This window comes from Cygnus olor, chromosome 2 (assembly GCF_009769625.2).
Source record: "Cygnus olor isolate bCygOlo1 chromosome 2, bCygOlo1.pri.v2, whole genome shotgun sequence".
Classification (NCBI taxonomy): Eukaryota; Metazoa; Chordata; class Aves; order Anseriformes; family Anatidae; genus Cygnus; species Cygnus olor.
In genome coordinates, this window is record NC_049170.1 from 61,154,028 (window position 1) to 61,166,524 (window position 12,497).

Here is a 12,497-nt window from a genome sequence, read left to right on the forward strand (position 1 = left end):
TGTTAGGGAGGAGTTCAGATTAAATCATAGGACTATTCCCATCTGGCTTCATAATCTATAGATCTATGAAATTTTCTTGTAGTATAATCATTTTTCAATTTCAGACTTGCTCCTTCTTGCCCAGACCCTTAATATTTTTAACTATAAGGTTTTTAAGAGGGTCCCTTACTACCTCTCCCTTTATATATACCGCTTGTTTATCTTTAATAAATGGATAATTGTACTGGCTTTATGTTGTTTACTGTTCTTCACACTTTTTCATCTTCTCTGTGTGCTCTACCCAGCACAAGAAGGTATCTTTCAATAAAGATTGCCTGAGAGTGGAGATGAAGAAAGGGAGCAGAAGAAACACAGGCAGGGAGAAAGGGTCAGAGGAAGAAAGAAAAGTCTAAGGGAAATGTTATTGCTGAAGGATTTTAAAATAATTCTCTATAATTTTGAAAAGTCTTTAAATGTCAGGGAACAGAGATCAACCGTTTTAAAGAATTTGTAGTAACCTTTCTGATATGCTTACCACTCTCATTTTTATAAAAATGGCAGATTATTTATATTTAATTATATTTGACACAGTGGTAGGACATAGAGGTAATGTGTACTTCCATTTCTTACCTGGCCTTTTTGGTGATATGGCAAATTACACAGAGGTAATCTTTAGCTCCAATTAAAGAAGACAGTTACTATGATGTTCACATGGTACTACTATGTTGAACAAACAGGTATTTATTTATCCTTGTTAGTGACTATGCTATGAAGATTTGCATATGAGTTTAGCTTTATAAGCATGGTTAATCTAGCTTCAAGTCACTAAAATATTTTTTTTTTTTTTTTTTTTTTTAAGTAAAATGGTTTTTTTAGTCATTTGGTCTGATACTAATTTCAGGAGGAAATTTCATAAAATAAATTTTAGATGTGGACTAAGAAGAAAAAAGTAAACATTTGCAAAACAACATAATGCTAGCAGGTGAAATAGGATCTTTTTTAAAGTACAAAGGGAAGCTATGGTACAAATTGAAAGTAGCTTCACAGAAATAATTCTCTGATAGCGAGGGAAAAAAAAGAAAAGTCTCTGCAAGTTTCTTTGAAAAAACAAACAAACAGAAAGAGGAAAGCCTTTGAACTTCTATTGTTCTGACAACAATATTAGCTATGTTTTATCTAGCATAGTGTTTTTAAATGCTATTAAATTACAGACAACACCGCTTTATTCTTCTTTTTTTACTGAATAAGTGGTGGTGAGAGTGGAAAGAGATAACTCAGCTGAATATTTTGTTGGATGAATCAGTCCTACTTGAAAGCAACTGAGAGCTCTTGGAGCCTGAAATACAATCTTTACCAAATGGCATGGATACTTGCTACTTGTTATGTTTCGCAGTAGTCAGGGAGAAAGTGTGTTAAAGCAAGAGATAAAAATTCAAGCCAGCATTTGAAATCTGAGTAATGGTCAAGGTCCAAGTTTCAACGATAATTCCAATTTCTGTGGCAAAAGATAAATCAAAAACTTCTGACAGACTTGAATTTTAGAAAGCTTGATGGGGGTGTCAGCATCCTTTTTTACGTGTCCTGAAGTCCTGTCAACTCTGCATTAAAGAAGGCACTATGAACATTAAAATCATCATGGCATGGCTGAAATCATTACTTAAAAAGTCTTACAAAAAGTGTTATTTTAGGTGAATCAAGTTAAAGCTAAATTATAAGGTACAGCCAGACTATCACTTGAGGCGGATCTGAGCCCAAATGCTCCACCTAAACTTTAAAGTGTTCATAGTCTTACCAGGAGTCCCAAACCTCTCTCACTTGTACAGTCTCTCATTTGTACAACCAACTTCACCAAAACTTCAGATCTATGTGCTGGCAGACAGTGAGAGAGACCAACTTTTACAGTTAGGCTGGAACATTCACTTCCCTTAGGTGGTGCTATACTTTTCCATTTATGCTGAACTATTTTTAAGCCTTTTCTCTTGGACGGTTGACTGGGATGTTCTCAGGTCCAAGCCTGTAGGATGCTGAATGCTTTGTGAGAGGTGCTGAAAGATTTTCAGACTCATAGATGTCATTGCAATCTGATGGCTGTCAGCACTTTTGGGGTATGGGTGTGGTAGGGGTGGTGGAATCAGATGCTAACATATTAAATTTTTCTGACACAATAAAAACCTATAATCATGGCAGATTGAATTCATACCTTAAGCCTAAACAAACAAACAAAAAAATACAGTTTTGCATGTTTCTGCCAGATATAAGGAGCGTGCTGTAAGTAAATCACATTGTTTACACCACTTATTCTATGTGCAGTGGAAACAAAAGCAGCTGTTCTTTGACTGCTCTGTTTGGAACAAATGTGTCCCATTAGGTGTTATAATAGCCAAGTTTACAAGATCTGCCATCCCTCCCTTACACTCTGTTTTTCTTGGCAATTATAAAGTCAGTTATTAATGCTTATTCCAGTTTAAAACGTGCTACAAAATGTCTCTGTTTAGGAAAAACAAAAACCCACAAAACTGAAAACCAAAACCCCTAATATTTTTTTTTCCTAAATGAGGAAAAAAAATGCATCAGGCAAAGTTTCCTTTCGCTAGATATACACTGTCTTCAAGTACCAGATAAGATAGAGGACACATCCTGGCTCCACTGACAGCAACAGGACTAAGATTCAAGGAGGTCAGAATGGGACTGGAATGAGTTTTCTATGTTAGCTACACAGATATCAGCAAATGTCTCTCACAGTCTCTTACAGAAGTTTATTAAACCTCATCCTGAAATTAGCTACATTTCTTGCCAGCAAGATTCTTCTGAGGACCTCACCTGTCTGATACATGGGAATCTACTTCTCATTTCCAGCTGAAATGCATCAGCTGTTTTCAAGCTGACGACTATTTCATCTTGTACCTTTTATTTTAATAGCTCATTTTCTTCTTCAGCTCCCTCTTATTTCTAGACTGAAGAAACCAATAAAATAGGCCCTAAATTTCTGTGATCATTTCAGATTTGCCCCTTTTCATCTTGAATTCATCTTTTTTGATCAAAGGTGTCTTGAAATTCAGTTTTTCCCAGATGAGGTCTCAACAATATTTTGTACAATGGCAGCCAAACATCTTCTTTGTGGAGTCCCTTGGTTTGTATGAACAGGATGGCATTTATAAATTTCTTTGCTGTGGTATCCTGATAGTCCGTAGACATCTGGTAATGGATGAAAAATGGAGGTGTTCTTATATTATCTTATTTCCAACTGAAATGTAGTCATGATAGTTATATGTTCTTGTATTAATACTTTTGACTTGATAGCTCTCCCTCAGCCCAGTGTCAGCCCCTCAGTTTGTCTTTAAGGGACAGTTGTATTTCCTTTGTCAAAACTCAGGCTATTCCTTTCCAAAAGTATAGAATGATATACCTGACTTCCAATGCCATGGTAACACTCTGAATTTAACTTGCAATTCATGGCCTTATGGTCATAGGGTTCCAGCATAACAGTCTAGATTTGTCTTTAGTTGCCAAACTAAAGCACATTTTAAATTCATTGATTGCAACGGTAAGGACTTTGTATCCGGACACAGTAGCTCCAGCTTAGATTTGGGCCCTCTCCACTGACAGAACTTGAGCGATACAAAGTGCAGCCTACAGCTTTTTAGCATTGGTTTTTAGCATGCAGAAAAAGTAGCTTGGATGCAAGCAAGGCATTCAGATCTTCTGTTTTAAAAGAGAAAACGCAGCAGCTCTTTGACTGCAGAAAGAGATGCCGGCTTTGTAAGGCCCTTCTGGCCCTACAGCCCAAGCTCAGGTGGGCACCAATAAACGCGCCTTGCCCTCAAGGACTGGCCGACACACTTGGGACTGGCCCTCGGCATCGTGTGGCTTAACAAGACGGACAGAAAGACGGACAGAAGGCACCCCAAAGCAGCAAAAACCTCCCCAAACTACATTTCCCAGGGTGCCTCCGCCCCACCGCCTTCCTGCCCCTCACATGACGGCCGCCGGCCGCGCCATGGCGGAAGCCGCGGAGAAGGTAGAGAGGGACGGGCAGGGCGCTGCCCCGCCGCGGGGCCGGGGGCCAGGAGCCCCCGGGGAGCGGGGAGCGGGGCCGGGGAGGCTCCTGGAAGCGGCGGGGCAGGGTCCCCGAGGGGCTAGGGAGCGGCGGTCCGAGCTTTGCTGCGCCCGGGGTGGAGAGGGGGAGAAGATGGAGGAGGGGGGCAGGTTTTTAGGTAGCCCCCAGGGGCTGGGAGTGAGGGTGGGTGGTTGGAAGGCAGCTGGCACCCTCATAGAGCCAAGGTTGGGGGTTGGAGGAAGGGAAAGGTCTTTCTCAGCCTCAAAAGGTCCTTCTCAGCCCTAAAAGGGGCGCTAAATGGGGCTGAGAACCCTAAAAGGGCTAAGAAACTCGCGTGTGCCCTGCGGTGCAGGGCATGTGGGCGAGTGCATCTCAACAGAGGAATCTTCCCAGGTAAATGGGGACAGTTTGGTATTTGTGACCCGCACCTCTCTGAAGTGAGTGGCCTCATAAAGCTCACCCTTTCCAGATGACTCCTTCCCAGGAGACAAAATACAAGCTAGGAATGAATTTCCTCACTATTCTGAATACTTTCTGAGTTTCCTTGCCAGGCTAGGGCTTTTATTTTTGACAAGAGGCTAAACAACATGACTTCTGTCCCTCTTAAAAGCCTTAGTGTGGGAGAGCTTTAAAACTCTCCCAGGGAAATTTGTCTTGTTTGGGAAAAGGTGTTTGGTTTCCACATTTTCTGCTGTCAGGGATTTAATTTTAGGGGCTGGCTTCTCTTGGGGAGGCTTTATTGCCTGATTTGGTGAATTTTTAACTGTAACAACACTTCAGAGAGCTCTCAGGATAAAACTAACCCTGATAAATCTTCTTACCTTCTATAACAACATAAGGGATTAAAGCAGTCTGTGTTTTGCAAACTTTCATTATCGTATCTTACTCGTTTCTGTTTATTTTCTGTGCAGAGTATGCACAGGTACACTGGAAGGAAGGTGTATATCGCCGTGTAGGTGAATGTTGGCACAGTTCCTTGGAAATACAAGTTCATAATTTTCCCTTCCCGGCAGATCCAAGTTATGGGACTAAAAATGTACTTGGTAACATCTCTTTTCGTAAGTGAAGGGAAAACTATACCCGTTTTATTAGAAAGGAAGATCTATTGAAAGCTTATGTTGGATCTACTAAACGAGAGATTATAAGGGTCAGAGATTACTTTGCATTTCTATGGCTTCCCCATCCGTGTTGCTGTTCTCTATGGTTAGGCTGCTTGAGCACCAGCATTTGCCAGCTGACTGGAGCATACCGCTGATTCTCCCTTTGTCTGAGACCTACCAGTGACAGTCATTCCTACATGATTTGAGATTCTGGCCATCTACAAATCCCTGTTGAGGGATGTTCTTTCCACAGTTACAAGACTACTAAAAAGTAGAAGTGGAGTATAATCCTCTTGGTTCGTGCATTTTGTGGGAGGGGGAAGTAACCTGACAAAACCCCAGGGTAGTCGTAACTGCAGTTTGCTGTTCCAGTTTGCCTGTGCGAGTGGGAGAAGTCAGGGAAAAAGCTTTTCACAGAAGGTTGCTAGCAAAGTGAGTTGGTAGGTACGAGTCAATTCTAAATGCCTTCAGCTAAGTTGTTGTCAAGGAACAAATTGGAGGAAATTCTTCACTCAGGGTGGTGAGGCCCTGGCGCAGGCTGCCCAGAGAAGCTGTGGATGCCCCATCCCTGGAGGTGTTCAAGGCCAGGCTGGATGGGGCCTTGGGCGACCTGGTCTAGTGGGAGGTGTCCCTGCCCATGGCAGGGGGGCTGGAACTGGATGTTTAAGGTCCCTTGCAAACCATTCTGTGGTTCTGTGATTTGTTTCCTAAGCCAAGACTCCCTTTGAATTACTGAATGTTATTTTCCCTAGTTAATCATAAAGGCCAGGAAGCATTTGCTTGAATTTCTGTGCCAGTTATGAAACTTTGTAGCCGCAATCGTAGTAGGTTTCAAATACAGTAGCATTAACAGTGTAGTTATCCCAGATCAAAACATATTGATCATTTTAATCAACTTCTGGTGTGCCCTGACTTCATAGGCCAATATTTTCCAAGGATGTCCTTTAACATAACTTAAAACAAGAAAGATTACACTAAATCTTAAGTGACGGGTGGATATAAGAATCAACAAGTGTAACAGCAAGTGGGCTTTGTTACTCCACTTTGTGTCTGTCTGTCTGTCTGGTGTAATGTAGTGAACTCACCCTCTTGTCACTTTCTTGTCACTTCTTTCACTTGCATCTGTGTTCTCCTGAATAGCCAAAACAATTAGGAACTATGGGGGAAAAAAATTAAGTGTTATAGCTGCACTACTAGCAAATCTTGTGTAACAGCAAAAAAGTCACTTTTTGCTATTGCATGTTTTTTATGGGGGGAGAACAGATCAAATTTTTTTTCCAAACAAATTCTCCTTTTGATATCAACTATGAGAATTGTATCAGAATATCAAAATGATATATCTAATGGTTTTGATGTATAAAGGAGTTGAGTATTCAACTCTTAGTGTCCCTGAAAGAAAAAAAAAAATACGATTTTTTTCTGTTAGGAATCTGGTGATCTTTTGCATTGGACTTTGTGTGTTATTGCTTGTCCTATAGGCCGGCAATGTTACATCATGATATTTTAGTTCTCGTATCATTTGGTTATTATTGTTAAGTAGAATTTAGGATGCAGAGATTCTATATGACAAAATTGCTGTTTCCTGAAAGGCAACTGTTTAGTGAGTGGAGACAGTGAGAATGACAAAGAAACAGTGCTACAAGAAAAGTCAAACCCAGGCTTGAAAAGATACCTAAGTTTTAATCCCTCTTCATCTGCCCTTGACTCCCATATCCTTTCTACTTGGCATTTCCCAATTCAAGTCATAAATGCAGACTAGGCAGATAACCCTTCTATGGGATACATGTTTTAGAGGTGGACATCGCTGCGGTAAGTAAAATGTAGGAAAGAGGTGGCAGCAGTCATGGTAACATCTTGCGGTGTGTTTCAGGTAGAAAATAAAAATGGTGCTTTTCTTCTCCCCCATCCACATCTCTTCTGATCAGTTGTGATGGTCACTAAAGGTAAACCTCCTGTAATGCAGACGAGGCATTTGCTTGCATTTGCTTTCTGCCTAGAGGTCACAAGCAGTGCATTTTATAAATAAGGAAAACAAATAAATGTAGCAAACTAAAGATGACACTGGTCATTGGTGCATTAAATTTTCTTCCCCTTTCATTTCTCCTTAAGCCGTTGGTAATTGTCTCTTTTTTTGCCTTCTCTGATGAAATTCCCTACCTATTTATTGTATTGTCCAAATATTATCTCATAGGCTTATAGGAAGTTGCTGCCTTCTCTCTTGCTCATTCTTTGCTTATATCGTATTTTGTTGTTAAAATGCTTACATTCACTGTCAGCGTATTAGTTGTAACCTTTTATTGCTATTGATAATGATAAATACATTAAGTAAATCTTCATTTTGCTGACCTCTTTGAGGAGGCATTGCATCAGCAGATTTTACCAGTGGTCAGGTGAGAGATTAGCAGAAGTCGACTTAAATTTTTTTGTAGCACAGTAAGATTCAATGTCTTGCCAGAGAGAGATGTTTTAAAGGTGCCGTTGCTTCAAAGGCAAGAGAAAGGCACTTGGTTTGCATTGATGTAAGATGGGAACGAGAAAGTCATTCAGTGCTGATGTCTATGGAAAATGGCTTGAAGTTAATTTTAAAATAAGTGAACTAATAGTTGAATACAAGAGCTGGTTGCTAGATAACCAGAGAATGCTGTTCTGCCGTGTGAGTCAAGACATGAGTAGACATTGCAAAACTTACTGCTCCTTCTTAGAGGAGGGAAACTGCACAGATGATGCTGTTCACTCTTTCTTTTAGCCAGGTAACCAACTATAGTCTCATAGTCAGCTGGTGCCACTGAGTGTTAGTGTAGCGCTAGATTACACGTCCATGAATTGGGGATGAATGAAAAGGATAATTTCTGACATGTTCAGAATCACTCTGAACTTTGAGTTGCTCCCAGTTTTCTCATGCCTCTTAATAAAGGTGTAAAAGTACTTTAAAGGGGAACTGTTACTCAGTTGTCTAGGGTTATGTATGCACTTAGCTAATTTTCCCTATTTTCTTCGCATTGTTTTCAGGAAAGTGGGTATAATGAAGAATCAACAGATGAATCTGAGGTAAGCCTGCTTAAAGTGCTTGGTACCTGAATTGGTGTTAGTGCTACTCCTTTGTCGGTGTGAAAAAATACCATGCTTTATGGTTTGTTTTGGCAGCTGCTTACTTAAAAGTTCTGCTGCTACTCTACAGTGGTGTTAAGCTGTACTTCAGGTATTTAAAAGAAGCTGTGATTTGCTAGTAAGTTCTTCCTTATATTTAAAAAAAACACAGTCACCAACTTGTAGTGAAGTGAATTAGGTTGAGAGAAAGATTCAAGTGTATGCACTTCTGTTTGAAAATGAAGCAAATGAAAGTTTAATTGACAGTGTAATTATATATGCAGTAATAATACGTTAAAGTAGTTCCTGTGTTATTTAATAACTTCAAGGCCTGGATTTAATCATGTTCTGTAGAGTCTCTGTTGTTGAGATTTCATTTTGTCAAGAACTGTCTCGTGTTCGAGAGAGGTCTGCCTACGTGCTGGAAAAAGTGGACTGGGATGAGGAGAGAAAGGGAACTACAGAGAACTCAAGAACTTGTCTGTGGACAGTAGTATAGTAACTCCGAAGTTGCAATCATTGAAGGGGTCGTAAAATATTTGGCAAGAGATACTTGGCTTTAGCGTGTTCTAGGATGACTATAGGAAGGAAGAAGTAGGGGTGGTTGAGCAGCTTCAGTTGAGGCCACCAGTGAGAACAGATTTTACAGAGCAGGGTATTAGCTTGACTGAGCATTTTCACCCATTATGTATCTAAATGAAAGTGGCTCCTGGGCTTCCAGAACTTTAAAGGACTTGCTGGTTGGAAGATTTTCTGTTCTTTTCCTAGTGCCAAATCTTCATGCTTTGTACTTAAGTTAAAAGGAGGTTTAAATCCTAATTTCCAGGATGGTGGATTTTGTAGAGGCTATGGTGGTGGCTTTTGAAAGAATCCTTCTGCAGAGGCTATGGTGGTGGCTTTTGAAAGAATCCTTCTGCAGAGGACAGTGGCTTTCGTTGTGGGATAACTTTCTCCTCTGCCTTTCATGAGTGGCTGTGGTGGCACAGTAGGGCATTCCTAGTGATCAGCAAAGATTTCTTTGGCGTGTTTCTTTTCTGGCGTGTTTCTGTGTGGGACAGCTGCTGGGACCAGACTCTTTTTGCCCAGCATGAAATGGGTTCGTTCTAGAGCTACGTTGGATGCGGAGGAGGCTTAATGAGGTGAAATGCACATTAATAGTGACTGGGCCAAGTACTCAGCATTTTGCAGAAAAATAATCTTCTCTCAAGGGTTGATGTTCACAGGATAGTGAGCATGGCTACCTGACAGGTCGATTTTTCTTCTTTAAGAAGAAGGAAGAGCATGGTTTAGTAGTACTTTAATAGCCTTTCAACACTTAGCCCATTACAAGTTAAGTATTTACAGTGGTATTAGTATAATTAGGTTGCCAGATTACGGTTTTTTCTTGTTTTCACTTCAAGAAATCATAGGCATCATAAAACCTTTGCAATGTCAAAGGTGGTATAAAAATAGTGGTAGAACCACCAAGTCTAAATGTTGTTAGTGTTTGCTTATATTGTTTGAAGCACGGACAGAGATAAGATTGAACTGGTGGCTTTACTTTTACTTCTTGTGATTGTAAAATTGTATGATTTCTTTTGGATGGCTCATAGTTTGAATAATTGGGGATGAATCCTATGGTGATGGTACTAGAGTCTGGGACTAATCCTTGCAGTCTGTGTCCTGTGATCTATTTAAAATAATATTTATGGCATGGATTTTGTTGAAGTTTTGCCATCACAGTAATAAAGATTTTTACATATACAATTGGTTGCACTTAATTTCATTTAAATGCTTTCCATACAATTGAAAATTATCGCTGTTGGTTTCAGTGAATATACGATGTGTATAAGTTATACTACAGGAATATTTTCTATTATGGAGGAAGATAAATTTTAAATAACTTCTTTTGAGTAAATGATGTCCCTGTCTGAACTGCATGCATAAGCAAAATACGAAATGTTTTTCTTCCAGTGCTTTTTACACTGCTTTGCCATTGCCTTAGTAGAGTCAAACATGCAGTGCTTCTCTTTTATGCAGCAACTCCTTTAGTGTAATTCCTTTATTAGCTCTTAGTATATAACATGCTAATCCTAAGTTGCTACCTGCTTGATTTGTTTTAAATGAAATGTTCTTTAACAAATGTCAGGATGCTCATTAGCACAGACTGGAGGTAAAGCTTTACAATAGGCCTCAAACATGAGAGTCTGCAAAAACGACTGTTTTGAATGTACATCAGCTAAGAGCCCCTCATTGTAAGTTTGGTTACAACTCTTGCTTCTCAGGAAATTGAGTTCTTAAGGCTGCTTAAATGGGTTTAATACTTGCCAGCTGTTTGTCAGAATGTGTGAAATTCAGAGGTGATGCATATGTTCAGATGTTAAACAACTGTCAGTATCTTTGCACTGAGAAGCCTGATTATGTCAGCGCTTGTAGAAATGCTGCAGATCTTTCCTGATAACTACAGTACAACTTAGACTTTATTTCATATACTTACATATGATATGGGGGTATTATAAACTTTATTTTTCCTTTAGACAGACTGATATGATGAGGAAGCAGTGTATCTAACAGTGTGTTTTAATTCTCAAGAGAAAAACCTACGCGATTTGCTAAGTATTTCTGTTGTGCTCTTGAAACACAATCATTTTCTCTTTGTATCTTCTTGTTTGTTTTTCCTCTTTGGTTTGTTTGTTTCAAATTGTGCTTATTAAGTATACTTGCTTTACTTCTCGCAACCCCATCATCAAATGGGCTGCATTTGGGGCTGAGCCTGAGCAGTTTTGTTTGATTGAAAATTCCTAGTATAAGGAGGTTTCATTAGCTTATTTAAGTTTATTTTACAGCACCTGGAGCTGCATGTTTGGACTGTCACATATGATGAGACCTTAAAAATAGACAATAAATGATGAGACCTTAAAAACAGACAATAAAGTAATTTGACTTCTGGCTGTTCATAAACTGTGGAGAAAAAAATCTGAATAAATTATGTATAGCCTGAGTCTGAGTTTCTGTTTTCAAAGTATTTTTCTTTTTTGTAATGTGTCTGTTTCTTTAACATCTAACTCTTCTTGGTTGAGCTGTTTTCTGTCAGGCAGATCCTTCTTAGATGTTCCCAGTGAAGTAGAAGATGATGATGTTAATCAAACGAAGGAAGTATTGAGGTTTCTGCAGTAGCATTGCAACATGGTGTTAAAGTGGGATGCACAATAATATTTTTCTTGCATTGAAGTTGCTACTGCTGCTCAGACTGTAATTTGGTCTTAGAAGGTTTTTATTTTAATGAGAGAATCCTGTTATATTACATAATGGACCACGGTGGAGTGACTTAAAGAAATTTTTGTTTTACATGAGAACAAGTAATTTTTTTTTTTTAGCTTAAAACAAGGAATAGTTAGATTACAGTAGCACATACAACACTATGTAATGTGAAATTCACCCATGAGTCATTTGCATTCTCTGAACAGAGTTCTTGGGTCTGTTAATTCAAACAAAAGCTTACTAAAGAGTCAACTTCAGTCTTCCTGAAGTTCCTCTCTCTGAACCTCCGTGCCATTCTGCACTGCGTCAATGTATTGTGATGATTTGGTTTGTTGGTGCTGCACAGTATGAAACTTAAAATTCAACCTCTGACATTATGAAATCTTATGAGGTCAAGCAGATTTTTTGTCTTCACTGTATAGATAGCGCACAAAACATTCTCACCAAGAATTAATTTGTACTGATAAAGGCATATCATTTACATTGTGTCCTTGAAAATTGCTGGTCTGCATAAATTAGTAGCAGTTGTTCCAGGTGTACCTTGCATGCAGTAGAAGTGTTTTGAATCAGGTCTTTGAGTCCTGGGACCTTTGGCTCCTGTCTCAGCCTCCGACTTGGTGTACTGGCTTAATTATGCTCTTCCTCTTTCTTGTCCCCCCCTTATGAAGTGGAGCAGTAGTTTCCTACCTCTGACAAGTTTCTTAGCTCATGAAACACTTTTTGTCAGTGTGAGATACTGATGAAATGAAATTCAGGAAGTATCAAAAACCAGAACCTTCCAACTTGATGAGGAAATTGGAGCCAAGTTAACATCCTGAAATTTGGTTAGTCAGTCTTTAATGTTTTCTGTTCCTTTCTAATTGACCGGAGTAGATTGTCCTGGTCCAGTACTTATTTCCTTTACAGGAAGAACCTTTTCAAAAAGAAGTGGCAGTGGAATCATAAAACTAGTTCTTGATCCTGTAAAACGATTCTATGATTATGTAAAGAATTACACTTGATTTTTGTGTGGGGTGCACTGCATGATGGGTAAA

General features: G+C 39.3%; 1 protein-coding gene across 1 annotated transcript in view; it reads left to right on the top strand.

The window, feature by feature from the left end:
- Positions 1–3,884: 3,884 nt before the first annotated feature.
- The window catches only part of VPS41 (VPS41 subunit of HOPS complex), a 105,154-nt gene continuing 96,541 nt past the window's right edge, over positions 3,885–12,497 (top strand). The window contains 2 exon segments of the mRNA XM_040549571.1: positions 3,885–3,997; positions 8,146–8,184. Of these exon segments, the coding sequence (XP_040405505.1) occupies positions 3,956–3,997; positions 8,146–8,184 (81 nt within the window). The 5' untranslated portion in view covers positions 3,885–3,955.